This window comes from Cyclopterus lumpus, chromosome 22 (genome assembly GCF_009769545.1).
Source record: "Cyclopterus lumpus isolate fCycLum1 chromosome 22, fCycLum1.pri, whole genome shotgun sequence".
In the NCBI taxonomy this organism is placed as follows: domain Eukaryota; kingdom Metazoa; phylum Chordata; class Actinopteri; order Perciformes; family Cyclopteridae; genus Cyclopterus; species Cyclopterus lumpus.
In genome coordinates this window covers 9,983,285-10,005,051 of record NC_046987.1, presented here as the reverse complement: position 1 = coordinate 10,005,051, position 21,767 = coordinate 9,983,285, and the positions used below count along the sequence as shown (strand labels likewise).

Below are 21,767 nucleotides of genomic sequence, written 5' to 3'. Positions count from 1 at the left end.
GGGATGGCGAGAGAACAGGATGTGCATGGTGGTCTGTTCCAAGTCCAGAAGGGGGAATAAAGTGCTGCTCTCCTTTTGCTTTGACATCCTGACTTCAGAGAGCAGGCATTGTTGCTGACAGTCACACACACTGTGGCAGATAAAGTTGCGGCTAAACAATGAGTGATGCAGAAGACGGTGAAGAGCCATGGCAGTTACAGCAGAGTCACTGTATGGATAATAAACTGGATGCTATCTGACACAATTAATTACATGAAAATAGATGTTGCTGCAATATTGTTTCTTAAAATCAAATGGTTACTGTGTAGTTATTAGTATAATTATTCCTTACGTATCGCCTAAAGTAGAAGAACTCCTGCTTGCACAATAAGAAACAATAAGAGATGAGAGACATAGCATGTGATGGTTCATTATTCATGCCAAATGTATTTATTGACCTAATTGACAGTACACAATAAACACAAATATCTCTTTTGTCCACTGCTCAGCAACTTTGTGTACATTCTTCTCTTTGTATTTAGGGTCAACTTCTCTCTGTTTACTAACAGGATACTTTTCTGGTACATTCCTTGAGGAAACAATCACAAAAAAAGCCCACTGGCTGAATGTTTTTCCAAGAAATTAATTTACGAAGTGGACAATATACAATCTGCAATAGTATCTGCAGAGATTACAGCTACTATAACGGTAAAATAAAACAGCTGTAAACGACTAATGTGGTAAACGGTAGGTAGTTACTGTTATGTTTCAACATATTAGTACAGCACAGTCTTTGTGGAAGAGTAGTCATCCCTCTCTGCTTGAGGTGGTGGAATACCTTGGTGGGAGTGTTGTATCCCAGAAATAATGAGTCCATGTAATACTCCATCCACACATCTCGTTGTTTTCCTCTTTTCCCTGTCTTTCTGATTTAGTCTTTTCTCTTCACAGAGACTCTTTTTTTTCTGCAGACAGCCAGGCAGCAGCACAAACACGCGCCTCCAGGAGAGGTATCCAGCCTCGTCTTTTCCCTGCCTCCCATCTGGATTCCTCTCTCTCTCTATCTTCCCCCAAACCAGCTGGTCCCGGTGCTATACGTGTCCAGGCTTGGACAGGTAGGCTATGAGGGCCACAACCACCCCCACATACATCCCTGTTCCAATGGTGATGGAAAGAGCCGCCAGGAAGAGGGCTCTTCTGGAGCTCATTCCTGCTCTGGAGAAGTCTCCCTTAGAGATGGCCTTGCCTGTCTGACAAAGCAAAGCAGAGAGTGAAATGAGCTTACTCATCAGCACAGAGTGTATGAGTAGGCGTTAAGCCACAGTCAAAAGAGAGAAAACAAGAAATGTTCTTTGGGAGCCATTAGTTACCATGGCAATTAAGTCATTATCCATCTGACAGTGACAAATGTGTTATTTGGGTGTTTTGGTTTCCTATCAAAAACTGTGATTTATTCTACTGCTGCATTATTTTCTGTCCAGTATAATTGTCTCTGCAATTATTGTGTAAAATGTCGCCAAACCATTGAGATATGCTGTGCTTTGTTTGAGGATGCAGGATGTGAGACTTATCTTTTTGGACCAGGAGACTCGGGTCTCAGCTATGGACGCTCCCACTTAACATGATGTCATAAAAGTGCACTGCTCACACATACATACTGCAGACCAAAAGCTCAATGTTAATGGTGTCCTAAAGTGAATACAGAAGCGTGACAAGTGGTCCGAACTTGCTGAATTTACGTAGTCAATCATCTGAAACAACTGCGAGGAGGGTCACAGGCAGGACAATGGGCTGCGGTAGCACTTGTCTGAGTGCTTGTGCTCGCTGACCTTAAATAGAATGCAGTGTAATCAGAGTTAATGACGGACTTGAGGTCTCTGGGCCTTTACCTTGTGAGAGTAGTAAAAGGCAACGATGCCCAAGGGCCAGAAGCAGCAGAGCATGGAGAAGATGGCTAGGCCCAGGTAATCCCGGGGGGGCAGCACAAAGAAGTTGTCCTCGCTCTCACTGTCACTGGAGCTGTCACTCTGGAAGACAGAGGTTTGAATAATTCAATGTCAGAAAAGGACAGGATGATGCACTTTTTACATGACTGCTTGTACTCCTCAGCACAATTTGTGAGACAACCAACACATTGATGAAAAGTGAGCGCAGGGATCTTGAGACTGACTCCTAAACAACACTGGGGTAAGGGTGACATGTGATGATAGTCAGGTGTACTTTAAACATGTTAAAAGTGGTAACAACTCGCACCCCCCCAAGGCCAGTGTGTCTGCCCTTGTTCCACCACCACGCAGGACATGATGTGCTCAGCCAGCCAGACAGGATTTGGTGCCTCTGTCAACACCCATGAGCGGGTTGACAGATAACACAGGATTAACGGATTGTTCCATCATCACGAGGTGACAGGGGAAACAGCAAGAACGCCGTGTCATTTATGTGCTAAATTGCTTCTACGGCGTGAGAGACCTCCGCCATCTCTCCTCAATGCACCCGGCATCCTATAAGGCAGCAGGTGTCCAACCGGTTCTCAATACTGTGTCTCCATACTCAGGGCCACAAGGGCTGAGTGGGTTAATAAATGAGAGATTGGGAATCCACTCAGACTACATTGGCACACGGCGTCTGCAGCGAGGATGGCAATGCGACTGCGTGGGTGACCTTTAAGAAGACGTTGTCGTCCTCCTCTCGGCTGTCCCAGAGACGTAGTGGATGTTTGTCTAAATAAATAGCCCCCATAAGGAGTGGGTTTTATTTGTTCGTCTTGCAGCCTGCAGGGATCAATCAAAGTGGGGAAAAAGGAAGGCACAAAATGGAAATCAATATGTAAGGCAGGATCTGAACCAGACATTTTAGAGGTAATTAAAGAACAGTCAGGGAGACGGGCAGAGAAGAAAGGATTGCTTGAGCGCTGACGACCAAGTTTTTAAGCACGTTGTGCAGAATTTTCTTTCTTAGCTTCTAATCTTATCTACATTTACCAAACTGCAGAATCTAATGTAATTGTTTGTGCTATTTTCAGGACGTTTCCGTTTCGAAACCTTAGACGCTGGAGGGAAGTGGAGGATTGCAGTTTCAACTACCTTTGCCAAGAGAAGATTACGTAGCTCCCTGTTATCTGCTTTATGAACACTGTCCACCTGGACAGCCGGATGTGACCCATCAAAACAGCAGCTGGTCATAACATAATCCGACATCACATGAACAAACTGGTGGGTACAAACAGCAGTAATCTCCCTTTTATCATTGTAGCAAGACCTGATAACAGGTCTGAGTGACCGGTGCATTCAGTCTATACTGACAGCCTGTCTGACACCGAGTCCGGCCGGCTGGGGACACACTCCCAGTCTGGTCTGATGCCAGTATAACTGATGGGGCTCCGCAGAGGCACAGTGCCTTTAACAACCCTGTCACTGTGTTCTCTGAGGCCTCGTTAGAGTCTGGAGGGGACATTCGGCTCCACAGACCCACAGTGGCATCACCCACACGCTCTTGTTACTTTACTACCTGCATTCTATATGTTTCACTGTCACACAGATGTCAAACATCTGCTAACTAGCCGTATATTTTTTCTAGTATGCAGACTACATCCTGTAATTGTGGCATGTATTATTTTTAGTCTCAGTCCTCTGAAGGTTTGATTGGACTTCTATGCATCAACACACATCTGGCACTGTTTGTGTGTGTTTTTTAATGATTCACACGGATCCGAGCACAGAAGCACACACGCACATACATGCACACACACACACGCACACACAGACGTGCAGAAACGCAGGTGCTGAGCAAAAAGTCTCATATTCCAGCTGGAAGCCCAACTTCCATCTGAGCACTGTTCATCAGATTCATTTTCTCTTTTGAATTGGACATGGAATAACTTTAGCTGCAGGCTCACCTGCTCCAACAGCCAAGCATCAGCAGAGGAGTCCCGCCTAATACCCTCACAGCACAACATTACTTATGGCGTTAATGGCAGGCGCTGCTGTGTCTCTATCTATCTGCCAGGCTGCCGAGTGAAAAGAGCTAGCTCGATCATCAGCCCAGTTCGGGTGATACTTCTTCCTCCACCAGCTCAGAGCCCCGGGTACTTGTGTCCCTGGATGAAATTAGATTTTTACCACTTCTGAAAAGACTTTCCTCTTTTGCTGTCACGCTTTTCTTTGGAGAGCGAAGTTCTAAAAGAGCAATAGCTTGGAAAGATAAACTAAGATGTGTCATTTTCTTAGAATGGAATTATTAAAAGAAAGTGTACAATTATCCTGCACTAAATTTGAAAGACTCGAGCAAATTGACAATTCAGAGAAGAGAAATGAGCGTGAATCCCACTGGCAGTCTATTAGAACGGTAAACGAAATAATAAGCATCACTATTCACACCACGGCTCACTTTCTGCTAAAAGATGGCCCAGACAGTTACACTACGAATAAGTGTTAACGTCTTTAATTTCAAAACTCAAAACTTGGCCAAATGGTTCTTACTTTCATTCATTTGCTCTTTAAGCGGTGTAGTTACAGTTATTATTCCCATGTAGCTTGTATCCGGGCTGAGAAACTTGTAAAATCATGTATTAGGTTTACAATTAAAATAGATATGGCTTGTAGAAACCCAGTATATATATCAGGAACCTCCTCTAAATAAAATACCATTAAAGCAATGCAAAGTGCCACGTATGCAGAACATGTATTTGCCCTCTGACCTCATACTCAGGACCCTGCTCCTCCTCCACTTCGTACGACACTGTCTGGATCTTTGCATCCTTCTCTCCATGTATGCTGTCCAGAGGGTTTTCTGTGGAAACTCCATCCAACACCATGTCCTTACTCTCTGTGAAAGTGGTCTCAAAGCTCTCACTCTTGGAGTCCTTGCTGTGGAGGCTCACGTCGTCTTTGTACAGGATGAAGTTTGGTCTGTAGAAGGCCTCCACAGCCAGATGCAGGGATTTGGCATCCAGGAACTGTTGAGTCTTATGCTCACCATTAGTCCCAGTGTAGTAGTAGCCAATGAGGCTGTCCTGGTAAGGCTGGCCTGGGTAGTCACACTGGTAACCCTGGTAATCGCTGTGCCCCACTTGTCGGCTGGTTTTGTCTAGCAGGGGGTTCTGGAGCTCACTGAGGCTCTCCATGATGGCCGCTTCAAACTTCTAGTGGACCAGAGGATGAAGTCCCAAAAAGATTTGCCGATCTGGTCGCTGGAGAAACAAGTAGAATTACAATTAAATATGATTCATAAGAAATGTAGAAGATATAAACGACAATTAAACCATCAGTCCCCACATTAGGTGTTTAGTAATGCAATAATTTAGAACATGAATTCAGTGCAGGAAAGATTTCATCTTGCTTGGGAAGCATTCCTCTCACAAGCGCTCACCAGTCTGGGCCATACAATCACCATCTGCTGTATGTTCAACTGTTGCATCTCACACCCTCAGATACAAACATTTAGGGGAACAAATATCTTCCACATGTCATGGAAGTATACATCTCATGCTGCCTATATATAATCATGGGAAAGTGTGGCGGGCTGTACTTTCCATTGCATACTGATTACTTTGACTGTCTGAACTGGCATTTTGTTGAGTCCTCCTGAATGTGTTTAAATGAGTGGAAGATCAGTAGAAAATGTGTGTTTACGTTAAAAAAATAACAACAACACACTGCCAGGAGAGGCCGTCACTAAGGCAACACATCAGCCAATGAGAGGCTGTGGGATCTAAGCATGTCCAGATTTGTGTCACAAAAAGATTGTTTCACAAATCCAGCACCAACGGTCAGATCCTTTAGGTCAACAAAGACTTCATCCATCAAAGTCATCTTTCATCCTATATGTTATGATGAAATATGATAAAAGCCACAGAGGCGACTGCCTCATATTTCGGTAATATAGAGAGCCATTTTGCGATTTTTTTGTTGTTGAAAGTGCTGTGGTGAGAAATGAGCCACAGCGTGGAAATACACAAGAAAGCAGAGGCTTTTCACATATTAGAAAAAAGAGGGCTTGATTTATGAGGTTTGGGAGGCGATTGAGTTGCACAGACCTGAACACAAACAACCTGGACGTGGCAAAATAAAACTAACACCCAGAAATGAAATGCCATCGAGTGCACCTTTAGCCTCAAGACTTATATCAATGCCTCTGACAGAGTCTAAACAAAAACTATAAAATAGGAACCCTTGAAAGGTGATGTTTATTATAATGAGTATTGCATTAGTTTGCATATATTATTCGACAACGACTTCCTGGCCCACAAAGCAGACCTCTGGCCTCTGTGACCCCTGGAGAACAAAAGCTCACGCACTCACAGGAGGTTCCAGAGCTGTTCGGCGTGGAGGAGCGTGAATAATGTGGGCCAGTGGCTGAATCTGAGCACACACACCAAAGACGCGGTCTCTATTCTCACATGCTGCTGAAGCTGAGCCACTCTCCAGATAACAGGGAATTCCATTACACACTACATTAGACAACACAAACCACATCCCACATCCACAAATAATTCATCTCACACCATGAAGATGTGAACATGTGAGTGTGTGCTTGGACTCCACAATTATTAATGACCATGAGCTATACTCTCTCTGCCTTCTCTTTTTATCACAGTTTATTCATATGTGTCACTCTCTCTCTCACACACACACACACACACACACACACACACACACACACACACTCACCCCGCCCCCCCCCCCCCACACACACAAAATCCCAATTTTCATAATTTTGATGAGATCACATCTCATAAACCTCATAAAATTCGAAGTACTTACAAATTTCATATAGCTGATCATGAGGGGAATATTCATATTTCTTCACTGTTTTGCCCGTTTGTATTACAGCGAGATCTCATATCTACCCTGCAATAAGTGCGAAGAACATCTTGTGGATACTAGTAGCTAAACGTCTCCGAAAACCATCTTACCTGTAGTGGAAAATCCTCCCGCAGCTTTGCTCAGCATCGTTCCGCGGCGCAACTGAGTCGAGACGGACGGACGCACCTTTCTACTTCACATCCTCAGTTCTGGGATCCTGCCATTGCAGCGCAACACATGCCATCTGATTAAAAGGAAGTTTATTCCGCGTGTGTGAGAATGGACTTTGCTCGCTGAGCGCTGCCTGCCACGGCTCCGCTGCTGCGTCTGACAGGTAGATTTTACGCACAGTATCACACTGAGCAGGCACCAAAACAACTCCGGCAGAGGCTGAGCTGATTCCAGCCAACTGATTGGCTGCTTGAGGCGCGCTGCAAACTCTAATAGCGACCACGGATTTGACATTTCCTTACTGTAACACCTTGCCTGGGCGTCCTCCCCCGGAGGTGCTGTTTAGCCGCCTTGCATGAGCAGAGAGTCATTTGGAAACAGGTTGTTAGCCCGCAGAAATATACTTCAGATCACATGAGCCAGCATGTGTGTGTTCTTGAATCATTGCATTGCTTGCACAACTTTGTAAGATGAGTGTTATTAAGTGTTATTATTCCCAACTGAGAACGCCCCCAAAAAGGAAACACAACACAAAATCTGCAGAACATTTTTTATGAAGCTCCTTTTCTGATGCATGAATTTCAGGATTCCCCTTCGTGGTATAATTTCAGATTCTATTCTTATTTTTATTTTTTTTAATTGTCATTTTAACTTCCTTGCCGATGTCTCTGAATGGGCTCTGAATGGTTCAGGAGTAAGCCACTATTAAATTCATTGCACACTTATATTTTATTAATATTTTAGACAAATCCCATGCATTTATCATGAGCCTGTCAATTTGGGAGAGACTTTAACCCCACTCTACTAAGCTGCCGATGATTCCATGGCACCGTTTATCATTGTAAACACTGTTTACATAACATTAGAATCGATTTCCCATGCAAGCAAATGGGTGATATAATAGATCCACACAGCAAAACTAAGACTAATTAATTTGGATCCAACTGTAGAATGACATAACTACAGTATTTACAGGGACACCGTCCGGGGGTTGGAATCATGGAAACACACTAAAAACAGGCTGAAATGCTAAAAACTAAAAGACTGATATATAGCCAATGAACACTGGACACATATCTTATTCAGAAGGAGCACTCTGTTCCACAGGCTCATAAAAATGTCTGGAGTTAATAATGTGCAAGCCAAGGCTCTGTCACTTTCACTGGGAGATGCATAAAGGTGCTGATGGACACTTTATGGGGGAAACATGGGGCTGCATTTATAAGACTGGGCACACACACGCTGCGTCTCTCCCAGAGTCACCTTGTGTTCACATGCGCGAGGCGACGTGGCATAACAGCCCGGCAGTCTCCGTGATGGATACCTCTCCCTCCGGAGATGAGTATATTAGAAGAAGGGACCAGAATCTGGCACCCTTTATCCATTATTCTTCTGTGTTTCTCTCTCTCCATCAGCTGCAGCAGCAGCAGCATTCAGAGTAACATTTTCTAATGAAGATCTGTGTGAAAATGCCACAGGAACATCTGCAACACACCCTAATCTAGAATGAAGCATCATGAAGATGAAACTCAGTGGTGCCACATTAGGCATAATTCGTGAAAAGGGAACATTTCTCCTTGGACCAGGCTTTTGCCAGCCTTCTGTATGAACCGTGAATATTTATGGCCCTCACTGTGCCCCTTTCTTCTGCTCCATTTTCTACTCTATATTTAGGCACTGTGTCACTACACAGCAGATGCACACTTTGTCAAGTATTTTGTCGCCAGAGTCTTGTAATTTCAAGAAACAAAAAGATTATTAGGATTGCAAATACAGGTATTCATAGTGCAGTTGATTGACAGCATACTTTTTTACTGTTACCTCTTATTGACTTCCCTCCACCCCTGTTTGATATCGCAGCCAACTCCTGACACCATGAACTTCCCTAATGCCCATTAACCATCTTTAATCATTTAAACACTTTTGGGAATTAATCACCCTAATCCGATTGGCAGAGAAAGTATCAAACCACTTAATTTGATCTGGCCTAGCCGGCTTTTGCAGAGAAAGAGGAGATTTAAGCAGCTTATCCCAGATGGCCGCTGTGTGCATCAAACATTGTACCGAGGCGTATGCCAATAGAACACCTCTGACCGCTGAAACAGTCTATGGGACTGATAAAAAAAGCAAAAATGCACAATTAAATCTGTCTGGATACTTGGAAATTCCCATTTGCAGCACAGTTTAGACATATTTCTGTATATACAGCACAACCCATCAGTCAACCAATCCATATATTTGTGGTTATTTTTAACAAGATACACCTTACAGACATCAAGTGTTGCATCCTTTTGGCCAAAGAGGTCAGTTTGTAGAAAACAGTGGGACTTCACTCCCTGCGGTGCTCAGTTCAGGTGCAAGGAGGAGGGTTGGCAGAAGAAGAAGAAGAAGCTGGAGCTACTTGCAGACCTGGAAGAATACTGCAAGCCTGGAACTGAACAAAAATAGCCACCGCTAAATACTGCCTCACATTCAGCACCTGACTGTACAATGATAGCGTCATTTCCTGTTGTGGGCAGAAGGGAAATATGTAAATTAGAGTTGGTGATTAATAAGATAGCAGGCAAGTGGGGAAATAAATAACAGATCCAGCTGAACGCCTTAAGGCTGTGAATATTTCTATGGAGCAAATTGAGCTTAATAGCCAACAAACACAACAAAAGCTCTTTTAAAATGCTCACCTTTTTCACCATAAACAAGAGCCATATTACAGAATTTCACTTTCATTATTTGTTAAGGTCTGATAGTAAAACCGGCCGATCTGTATAGCATTGAGGGTAATTGATTTATTGCCTTCTTACATCCAGAGAAAATGAAAGGGAGTTTGACTCCCACAGTAGGTTGTCATAATGAAAAACATAATAGTCGGTGAATGCCAACATTATGGGAAGCAATTCCATTAAAGTGTTAGAAAGTTGCACAGTATGTGACTTTTCAAGGTTCTTCCACAAATGTCCAATCAGAATAATAACAGTATGTGTCTAGAAGTTGGCCCACGTCCGTGTGCCAGTGCAGGGGGATGGATGTGCGGGGGAGTCCCGAGGGACCGGCAGAGGCTTTTTGGCTTTGCGATTATCTAACACACAAATGCAATATGTGTCGAATTAGCTGAAAGCTAATGGGAGTCTCAGACACAAGCACCACTTTGTAGCTCTACCCCTCTCCTATAAACACATATCCCTTTAGCAGTGCATGGAAAAGTTGATCCGGTCTGGAGTTGCAGTAGTTAGCGTCAATCATAATTGGGCTTCCTCCTCCAGAAGGAAAGTGAACAGCGGGGAGCTTCTCATCATCACACATCGTTCCACTCTAGAGAAACGCTGTGTGCAGATTAATGGCACCCTCCGTGGCGAGATTTGAAAACTTCCATTAATGGAACACCAATGATAATTTATTTGGACAGCCGAGCAGCTTCTCTGTGAATAATGAATCGGCCTTGGGATCATTAATATGATGGATTTCCTCTAATGTGAAATGCTGTGCCAGTAGTTCTAGCTGTAAAAAGAAAGAAAAAAAAGATACTAGCTGTGTACATTGTTTGTGATATTGATTTGACACTGTGTCCCTCTTTAAGGGGATTGACGATCTTTTAAATAAATAATACCTCAGATGATTACCATTTGAAACATTAATAGTGCTAATGAACACACATTAATCTGTATGCAGATATGCCAGGTCCGACAGTGCATGGTTTTAGTCACAGTCTATCCCATCAGTCCAAAAAAAAGAACTAACAGTTAAATGTGCCCAACTCTACCAGAGCTACCATCCCTGATGTATCATGGGACCAGCCTGCATATGTCAGAGCTCGCTGCTTTAAGATTTTCCATTAAACCTATTAAAGCATCTATTAAACAGAAGAGCGTTATGCTTTCAATATTTTCATCAAAACCGAGCACAGACGAAGGCAGGTTTCCCCTTCAGTCTGTGGTTGTGGGACTGCTGTGGAAGGCTTATAAATAGGTAATCATATAGGAGCTGCTTCAGGTTAAGCAGGGGAGCTCGCTGAGGGACTTCATCACCCTGTCTCTTTGCATCATGTCAGTAACCTGGAGTCTGCACCTGTCACTGGTAACCTATAGTCGCCTTGAAACGTCTGACTCACACACATAAACAGAGCCTCTTTGACTTTACAAATAGTTTCCACGGTTTATTAAAGTGCCCATAATCAATATTTGTATAATTACAATGAATTAAATTACTACATGTAACGTGAAAGGAGTCACATAGTGACAAACCCATAACGAGTTTTTGCTTTGCAGTTACCCTCAGTAGTAGTTAGAGTTTTAGCATCTTTCAGCTAATTGTTTCGGTAATTCTCGTGTTTCCAGCAGAAAAGCTATAAAACCCACTCTATGCACCAAACATAGTGGAGCATGTTCACCAAAACAGAGCTCATAATGTGAATATGGGACTTAAACTCAATAAAGGTGCTAGACTCAAAATTCAGAGCATTAATGTAGGAGCAAACAACTATTTGCTATGTAAAGATATAGTGGAGTCATTTATACCTGAGCAGAGTGAAGTGTGTGTTGTTACCTGAGCTTCTCTTTGACATAGCCGACAACTTTTGCATTTTAGCGCACACAAGTCTCTCTGTTGTGTCCCACTTGGATACTAATGGCCACCGCTGCACTCATACAGCGATTACTGCAGATAACACCTTCCTGATCCATGACGTTATCGTGGAAGCGTTGCTCCCAGCCTGTGTTTAAAGTTTAAATATAGATTGCCTTGTCCTAACCGTCATCTTAACTGGCTAAGCTCCCCAGCCCTATATTGCAGTGCTGGCACGAAGATTGTGGTTTATTTACAAAAGCCAATGTATTGTGCATTCAGCTGTTGTGAAAATAAGCCTGGTCCAGAAATTCTTTATCAGTTTTTGTCGTGCACAAAATCCTTTTGTACTTGAATAATACAACTAAAATGCTGATGGAATGATTGTGGTAGATTGCATAAATAAATCTTCTGCAGTTTAATACGTTTGAAAGCCATATTCTGCTGAAACAAAAACTAATTATTTTGTTTCATGCATTATGTATGCACCGTAAAACTCCTAATCTGCTCCCCCCTCTGATTTGAATCAATATCCACACGTTTCCTAATGTTCCTTTTCAATGTTCTTCTCTGAGCTGTAATTTCAGGTGGGTTTATTATCTGAGTCTTGGCAGGTTGCCGTTTGTGCGCTTATTTGAAAAGCTATTTTAGTGCACACTGCCACAGTTGCTGATGTTGTGCCTAATAAACAATACAGGAGACCCTGGGATTCCTGTGGGTGCCAAAAGGTCAGGAAGGACTACTTGTTTGTGTGAGTCTTCCTGCCTATCATTTTTAAAAGCCTGGAATGGACCCACAGGAGTCTTTCCACGCTCAACAATCCGGACATAATTAAAGCACTGCAGACAGCTATGATGCTCTACCACACCAACGTTTTCTGTGTCCATGGCCGCTCACAACTGCTACGCAGGATATGTGTTGACTTGGACTGCCTTTCAAGAGAATCAATGCTCACATGTGTAACCCGTGGGAGAAGAGTAATCATCAAGATGTAAGATGAAGAACGATTTCTGTAGCTGTTCATCTGCTCCAGCACTCTGGTCCAAGGCTCTTTAAATGACCGGTCTGCTCTGCCAAATTAGTTTGGTCATCCATCCTCGGAAAGCTGTCTGCTGTAATAGAGTGATCCTCCTGAAAAGCTGGGCCTAATATTTTTCAACCCAACATTGTCATGATGTTCTCTTATTTCATGACAGCACTTCCCATGCTCAGTAAGATAGGAAAATAACAACACAGTTCATGTCCAGCCATTAAACAGGACGTTAGATCAACGTGACACCATGTGAGAAAATGTCGCCATTGTGAGAATGGTTATGAAAGATTCTACATGAGCTCATCTGACTACGGATGATTCTTGATGACATTGACATTGCTTTCCCTTGTTAAGCTGAATTATTGATGCCTCGCTATGTATAATTTAACGGAAATGCAGTATTTGTGAACTTTTTTTTATGAGTTCAAGGTTGGAGTTTCACAGCCGATTTTTATTTTTTCGACATTGAAAGAAACTGAAGCTATCTGCAGGATGTAGGCCTAATGAGAACACCACAACCTCAATTGGAGCAATATAAGCACACTTAACCACAGACTTGATGTTGCTTTTTTTTATTGTCTGAATTAAAAACAAAACATTTATGCTTTTGCAATGAAAACATGAACACAATATTGACCTATGGACCCACATACATATTCATAAGGTTCAGGACAAACTAACTGTGACTCAAGAGATGTTGGACATCGACAGAAATTGAGTCAGTTTAACACTGGGGACTGCCGAATGTATACATATTTTATTGGCATATCCATATTTTATTGAAGTGCTCATTATGTTGAGTGATGGCTGGGATGGAGATTTAATCAGGTCTGTTTAATCCCTCATTAATTTCATAATGACCTATTTCTCATTTGACATTGAGTCAGAGGTGGACAAGCTATTTTACTGAAAACTGTCACTGTGAACTGTCAGAAAGAACGTTTCTTGTAGATTTCCACTGGAAGCTAGAAGCTAAAGCAGATGGAAGATACTGATGTTTTTATTGATAGCAGGATTACCCAAGGCCCCACCTCTTCATGTCAAGGACTTCAATTGAATAAAGAGGAGAAGAATATCAATTTGTCTATACTGTTTTATGCCGGATGTCTGATTTGATCCTGTTTTCACATCTTACACCAAGAGTCTACCGCCAGGCGAGGCTCTTCAAAAGCTCTACCTATTTAAGCTAATTGCTAACCTCATTGGGCTAACAATAACTCTGCTAATATGTTGATGTTTAACATGCTCACTAGCAAAACTCCTATGTAAAGTACCCGGAAATGACATTTTTGGTCGCACATAGTTGAAATGTCAATATAAAAGATCACCTTATGACAGATAGCAATAGCCCGCCTGTGGTGTGTGCATGAACATATGGTCAACTTAAAGCGCTCAGGGGTTTGAAAATATTGTCACCCAACATCAAACTTTGGTTTGGTGTTGCACATTTTGCACATACTCTATTTAGTTTTTCCTCAAGTATCACAGGTGAAAGATGTTGAGCTGACAGTGGTGCTAAATGAAAAGTTAAGGGATCACCAAAGTTATTGCAATTTATCTTGAATGGGACATTAATGGCAATCCATCCAATAGTTGTCAAGACATTTCACTCAAACCACAAAGGACCTCGTGGCACAAAAGATTATTATCATAGTAGCTGCGCTTAGTAGAGCCTTCAGTTATCAAGCTCCTCTTTTATGGCAGACACAGTCACCTCATTTAAGAGTAGACTTAAGACTTTCTTCTTTAATAGCGTTTATAGTTAGGGCTGAATCAGGTTTGCCCTGGTCCAGCCTATATGCTGCTATAGGCTTATAGGCTGCTGGGGGATGTTTTAGGATACACTGAGCACCTATCTCCTCTTCTCTCTCTACTTATGGATGAATTGACATCTCTCCATTGCACCTTACTAACTCTGCTTCCTCCACGGAGTCATTGTGACTTCACGTCTCATTGGGTCCATCGGACCTGACTGTGTCTGGTGCCTCCTGCCTGGTGAACCGGCCTCCCGCGTTGGCCCTGCAGACGCGCCCCGCCCCCCACTCCTCTCTACCTCCTTCTGTTTCATGGATTGTGGAGGTCCATTCATACATTGTCATATTCACTGAATGTGTTGTAACTCTGTAACACTGTTCATTCTGTACACATGACATCTATTGCGTCTGTCCATCCGGGGAGAGGGATCCTCCTCTGTTGCTCTCTTGAAGGTTTCTTCCCTTTTTTCTCCGTGAAAGGTTATTTTGGGGTTTTTCCTGATCCGAGACAGGGATGTTGTATGTGTACAGATTGTAAAGCCCTCTGAGGCAAATGTGTAATTTGTGATATTGGGCTGTACAAAATAAAGTGAATTGAATTTAATTGGAATTCATCCTCTATGAACCGTTAATGTTTGTAAAACATACAAATACTAAAAGAAACTGTACCAACCCATCCATAGAACCACACATGACTAAAATGTATGAATTGGTTGGTAAAATAATGTACAGTACATCTAAACTTTGACTTTTTCTGTACAAAAACACCTATTTTAATGAGTAAGCCAACATAACAGGCCTGGTGCTGTATTTACACTACATGTGCTATAAAGAGATTAGCATGAGTTAAACATTAACAACTGAAACTATCAGCATTACAGAGTAGCTTCCTCTTACAAGGTGTGTTGTTTTTGTACTCTATATAAGGGATGACAGTTTCTTAAAATAGGTTGACGATGTGACACCGAAGGCAACCATGATTACCAGGAATGAGGTAAAGAGAGAATCTCTAGAGGAAACATGGGTTTTCTGAGTTAGCGGCCTAAAGCTAATTCAATATGCCTGGAGATTTTTTATTTATAGTGTATGTGCATGTGCATACATCCAGATTTGAAGCAATACACCTGTGCTGAAGATTACAATTAAAGCCGCTCTGCGTCATGTAAAGGTCCCTTTAACTGAGACTAGGTTGCCAAGCAAATAAGCAAATAAGTGCGAAACAGAAAATCACAGAGACAGTTGGGCAGGGAAGAGACCCACTTTCATTGGAAGTGTTTTCTTGCAGTTTATTTTTGTGAAACAGGATTCAAAAAAAGATCATTTTTGTGTGAAAAAACAAACGCTTATAGATATGATATTTTTGCACTGTCTATACAGTATGTGTGTTTGCACCACTAACCAAACAACACCTGATCTCAGACCCACAATAGGACAAATAAGATTATTATCTATCAACAGTAGACTCTAATCCGGCAATATCTGACATCTCTCAAAAGATAATAACATGACCAGCACAATAAAGCTGAATTAAAATACATACTGGGGTATTAAAACTGTAGTCACAGGTTCATAATGTATTGGAAATGTTGTGAAGTAAATTTCTACAGTTAAGAGAAGATTAGAAAAATGCATGTAGTTTGAAAGTGATTACCCAGTTTTGTGTACATCGTTCTTCAAATGATACTCTGAACTGTGGCGGCTGCATTGTGACCTGGTTTTTGCTCATTATTTCTGTTGTTTCTTCTCTCCCTGTCCACTTCCCACTCCACTTTTAAATGTGAGGAACTCTTGCAAGTAATTGCAAAACTGCTCACAATGTTCAAGTCCAAAGTAGCACATCTTAGATGTAGTTTTGTGCAGCATGCTTGTAAGGTTTCACCGGGCAACAACGAAAGGTACTGCGGATGTGAAATGTAAAAGCTGGGGGACGTGTGCTCGTACCCACATATTCAGACATTCAGACATATTCAGGTATGTCGCTCAATTTGTGCATCATATTGCACCCTTTCGCTGATTCCACTGGGACGTGAGAGTGTGAGGTTTTCTGTCATGCCAAGAGTGAAGATTCCAGACGATGTGATGTATAAATGAAGAGCTGTGGCTGCACAGCTTTGAGCTGTCTACTCACATTATCAGCGGGCTTATTCCTCTCATGAAGCCTGCGAGGCACGGGTAAGGTCAGGAGTCAGACGTATTTCAGGACCTTGTGGGTCGATTGAACGATTGTGAACGCCTCCCTGACCCGTGCGGTCATTACTGAGGAGCAGTAAAGGTATGCCTCTGTTTCGTCTGTTGCGTATCAAATCCAATTCCATTTTAAACATCGAAAAACCAAACAGGACCATCTTTCACATCCCATTATCCTGTTCTGAAGGACGCGGCTACATGGTCACTCTCCAGGGACACCTGCAAGAAGGAAAGCCTCAGATCACATTATTCTGAACATTTGGCTGCTCCCTGTGAGTTGGCCGCTCACAGATGGTGGAGAGTTGTATGTGATCTGTTAAACTTCTGTCAAGTTAAACCGAATTAACTTGTGCTAATCACACTACCGACTCCAGGGATCAGCAAGGTGATTCTTGATAATTTTAGTAAAAATAATGGTTGGATGTAAGTCAACGAATAAAACGATGCTACAGGTGAATGTCCAGTGTCATGACCTAAAACAAATGGTTTAACATTTGAGGAAAGTCTTATTAAATGTCTTGCCAGGAGATGATTGATACCACTTTTCCCTCTGAGAGTGGTATCAGTCTTCTCAACTCTTGATAGATGGGATACAAGACATACAAATCTCCTGAACAGTAAGTAGTTGTAAGTAGTAAGTAGATGAATATTTCACTTGTGCCCGTCATTGTAAATGTAATATGCTGTCAGTACAAATCAGCAATTAAATCAAAGCAGCTAGTTTTTGTCAATAGAAATTGCGCTGGATTACAATCTTTATTTCTTTCTTTCTTTCATTTTATCATGCAGTTACTGCGCCGCTTCAATTTTGCACTTTTTCGCCTGGAGGTCTGACCTTCAAAGAGAAAACAGAGTTGACGTGGGTAAGGAATGATAGAAGCATTTCTACGTCTGACCTTTTCAGTGATGTATCGCTGCTCAGCAATAAGAGATATCAATGGTTTCGTGTCCTTATGATGTGCCAAGTACATATGTCACGATACATTCCTCCAGGCATTTTCGGTAGACTGTGTGGGACACAAGGACATGTCCTTATGTCAAATGTCCTTATGTCCAGGGTCATTGGAGGAAGCAACAGAGGGTGGCGAACCAACAGCAACTAGCAGACAGCCTGCTGGCCTCCATTAAAGCCCTGTGGCTATTTCATCCAGCCATTACGGAGAGGTGTGTGACTGATGGTGTGAGTAAATGGACACTCTCACTCTCGCTTTGTGCTATTGCTGCAAAGAACAACGTATCATTATACATGGATGCACCGCTGAACCAAGCTGAAGCTCCATTTAACAAATTATCAGCACTTCAGCACAGTGATTGTGTTTCAAAAGCCCTGAAATCTGAGATTGATACGATTTGATTGTGGCATTAACGCACCATGTGCTGGAGTGAATATCGCAAGCTCATTGAGGTTCCTAGGTCGAAATATGAAATCAAAAGCCTTTGAAATATTGGCCCACTCCAAACAATGGCCTAGTTAAAGAATGAATCCATCAGGGACACATAACAGAATATGATACGCATCTCACTTCAAGTGTGTATCCTGCCTCTTATAGTGAGTGTTTTATCTAATTAGAATGTTCACTTTTTATAGGGACACATTTAGTGGACATGCAGCAGTTATTGCAGATGATCCATTGTAATTGCTATCACGCTGTGCACGATGTATTCATGTAAAAATCATTGCTCCGGTTATTACATCGGTCCAGTTTTTATTTTCTGCGTCCATGAAATTCACACTGAATCTCTTCTTGCTGGAACTCTATATATCGGAGCAAACGATGCCTGTTTGGAGATACGCTGTTCAATCCTACTGCCTACAGGCTGGTGTATGCAAACAAGGTGCAGCAGCTGCAGAGGTCTTGCCTCAAGGAAAACAATAAAGTCCTGCCAGAACAAGAAGAATATGAAAAGAAAATGAATTCAAAGTGGACGTTCTTGCATTAACCGTATGTCTTGGCAATGAGGGAAAGAGAAAATCTTCAAGCTTGTACATCATAGCAGCCCATCACTCTGGTCCTGAAGGAACTATCTCAACAACTCATTCATGCTCCCCAGAGGATGATTCTGACGGACTTTGTCCAATATTTTGGTTTATGACCAACTATTTGTAAAACTATTTGATTCCCAGATTGTGTTGAATACATATAACCAAATATTAGCATATTAACATAACATTGTCATTTAAAGCATATTAGCGTGCTGATGTTAGCATCTAGTTTTAATGTATTAATTAACATAACAAGCTACATTTTAAATAGTTGTGTTTCATAGTATATCAAGTTTCTATTGAGGATTCTTCAAAGCATGCACACACAAGGGTTAGAAAAACAAGCCGTCAACCTAACAACTCGTTCTATTGTTGTGTCGGTGCAAGCAGCAGACTGTGGTTCCCATTAGGTGGGGGTGGAGTCCAACTGTGTCCTACTGCTTGGTGGAAACAGGAGATGTTGAGTTGAGCGGGTTCAGATACAGTCCGGCTCTCACAGGTTTGCTCTGTGTTACTCACCTTCATCAGGAATACTCACTGGGGGTTTACTCACTCTCCTACTACTTCCTCCTCGCTTTGCAGCTGCTCTGTTGCTGCAATGCTTTGCATCCCTTTTCTTGATCTTGGCAGTGTGTTGTTTCAGAGGGTTCTGCTGATCAATGCAAAGCGCTCAGGTTGCTCCAGCACCGCAGCATCTGCTCTTCTATCGGCTCTTTTTTCTTTGGTTTTTCTTCTTTTTCTCATCCACCCGTTTCCTTTCTCATCAATAAATGGTCCTCTTCTGCATTCTGTGTTTGCCGTTTTGTGCTGTTACATAGCACGTAGCCTTCAGTTCTTGGAATGAGTGAGTACTTTACATCAAATGCCATGATGTAATTTGGCAGCTTCATGATGTACAATGTCTTGGCTTAATACCACATAAAACACAAAACCAGATATTTTGACAATCTGCTCTTCAATCCAACTTAAATGTAGAAAATGTGCATCTGCATTACTTTCCACTAAAGTACACTTTGAGGAGCAATAACAGAGTCAAAATCAATCATAAATTATCATGACAGCTGCAGCAAATTGCATATTACCATAAATCTTACAAAATAACAAGTAACATAGTATGAGTGACAAGTCACAGGAACAAACGGTCTAACTCTGACAGCAAACACAAACTACCTCAATAAGAGATGTGTTTTTGTGAGTGTTATTAAGTATGCCTCTTTGTGTCCAGACCAAACATATGCCCGTGCCAAACCCAATGGGGAGCCGTTACTACAAGAAGAGATATTTCATTGTTTGGTATGCCAGCAAGTGGAATATTGTGAAGCACTTCATTGGATATTTACAGGATATACACAGATTGCTTTATGGGTGTGCGCAGCCTTATTGTCAGGAATTCAGAGCCAGGAATGTCAGCTGATGTTTCTCTGTGGATACGTACACAGTCTACAGTGTTGCCCACAAATTCATTTACCCTTGTATCAGCTTCAGGCGTCGCCTATTCTCTCTCTATTCTGCATTTACAAGGTGCTGATATGAGTGAATTTAGTCTGTATTGTGAAGCTAAAACTACATAATTGTTAAAGGCCAACATGGGACACAGCTGAGCAATGATGTTCCTGCTGGCAAATTCATGTACAGCCCTTCTCTTGTTACACACCTTCGCTATCATCAAGGTTAATTAAAAATTTCACCATGGCTTCACGCCATTTTCAAGCCACCTCCGGAAAAATTCTCTTTTTTGCCTCCATCTCCACTACAGTTTCTTCCTCTGCTCTCCCACAAGGATCCTTTGGCCATCGTTAGAACTTAATGAACTCAGTTTAATAATCAAAGGGAATTAGTGGAGTTCGGCTGTGGCGTTGTGTGCCGTATCCTGCAGGCGTTGTGGCACTAGCTCTTCCTTGTGTTTGAAATGAGCGTGTGTTAAATGTGTCGTGTTCTCATTGTGTTCCCTGTGTCCCACACTCTGCTATCAGGGGGACATAATGGGATGTTCCACATCTTTCCCTAATTAGTTTCGGAGTGTGTTCATTAGACTTAGCAGATTTAGTTAACTTATGGGTATCTCACAATGGCCCAATTCCCCCAGGTACACCGATGTCTGGGTGATAAATCATCTCTGTCTGCACACTATAATGAGGCAGACTATGTCACAGTTTGCTCTCAATGTATGGAGAGCTGAGTTATGCAAGATATCAGTTAGCCCACATATGTTTTGCAATTTCCGTCGGCCTTCGATGCACCACAATTAATTTTGTCAACATTCGCTGTTGGGTTTGTAAATGGATTTTAGATTGATATATTTATCTTCATGATGATTACTTTAACATGACGGATTACATACATTCCTCTTTTCAAGTTTGTTTTGTAGCCGATGGATAAAAAGCAGCCTTTGCTGGTGCATCATTCCTCGACTTAAACACATGGTCTCACTGTCACATTCTCTCAGCCAGCCATCGTATTGGAAATTATTCAGCATTAGTGTGCACAGAGCCTGGTAGACTTGGGGTGTTACTCCCTTTCAGTGGGGTGTCACATTCAAATAGAAGTAAATTAGCTGTCACCAAGGCTTGGTTTGGGAGCTGCTGCTATGCCTCAGAGACAATCCTTTTTCACCGGGTTTTTGCCAAGTCGATGCAAGGCAACAAGTCATTATAGCTGCAAGAAATAAAGAAGAATATAATCTGAGTTAAATGACTTTCTTTACCCGAGGATGAATTACCACCAAAGAAATGCATATTGAATCCCAGCACTGGAGTGAATTCCCCTGCTGTGTGCTGTTTTGCTTAAAGAAAACTGAAGGATTACGTACTCCAACGGCAGACAGTTGGCCTCTCATTATCCACGGGCCAACATTATGTGTGTTTGGAGCTGGACTCATTATCAACAGCAATGCCCAAGGGACGGGGCAGATTGGCAGTCTAGACAACAGGGTGTTGAAGTCTTTTAAGCATTATGTCTCGCACGTTCACGTCATCCATTTCATAAAAATATACAGAGCAATCAACTGATGATGATTCCTAAATATATCTCTGAACTTGTTCTTATGAAACTCTGCTTTCCTCATCTTTACACGTTTTGGGGAAAGTGGAGACAATTCTCCCTTTTTTTACTCTTTAATTTGTTAAGTGTCAAAGGTAAAACACTTTGAATAGAGTGCAACATTTATAGAACAAGTCCAGAGAGAAAACACATTAAGTCAATAATCATTAGCGAGACCCTGAATAAATAGTATGAGGCTTTAGTGGCCCCCAGTGGTCAAACTGAGTAACATAAGCAATTATTTTATATACAATACAGTA

At 42.1% G+C, this 21,767-nt stretch overlaps 1 protein-coding gene across 1 annotated transcript; it reads right to left on the bottom strand.

Annotated features, from left to right (window-relative positions):
- Window positions 1-413: 413 nt before the first annotated feature.
- On the bottom strand, window positions 414-7,110 carry LOC117751683 (synapse differentiation-inducing gene protein 1-like). The gene is made up of 4 exons (XM_034563635.1): window positions 6,893-7,110; window positions 4,676-5,167; window positions 1,869-2,006; window positions 414-1,229 (listed from the first exon to the last, which is right to left on the bottom strand). The coding sequence occupies exons 2-4, from the start codon at window positions 5,099-5,101 to the stop codon at window positions 1,071-1,073; spliced, it is 723 nt and encodes a 240-aa protein (XP_034419526.1). The 5' UTR covers window positions 5,102-5,167; window positions 6,893-7,110; the 3' UTR covers window positions 414-1,070.
- Window positions 7,111-21,767: the final 14,657 nt, after the last annotated feature.

Excerpts from the sequence above, each read along its gene's own strand:
- LOC117751683 (XM_034563635.1), bottom strand. The coding sequence starts at position 5,101 with ATGGAGAGCCTCAGTGAGCTCCAGAACCCCCTGCTAGACAAAACCAGC. Across the intron at positions 2,007-4,675 it reads AGCAGGGTCCTGAGTATGAG|AGTGACAGCTCCAGTGACAG; the intron begins GTCAGAGGGCAA and ends TCTGTCTTCCAG. Across the intron at positions 1,230-1,868 it reads CCTTTTACTACTCTCACAAG|ACAGGCAAGGCCATCTCTAA; the intron begins GTAAAGGCCCAG and ends TTGCTTTGTCAG.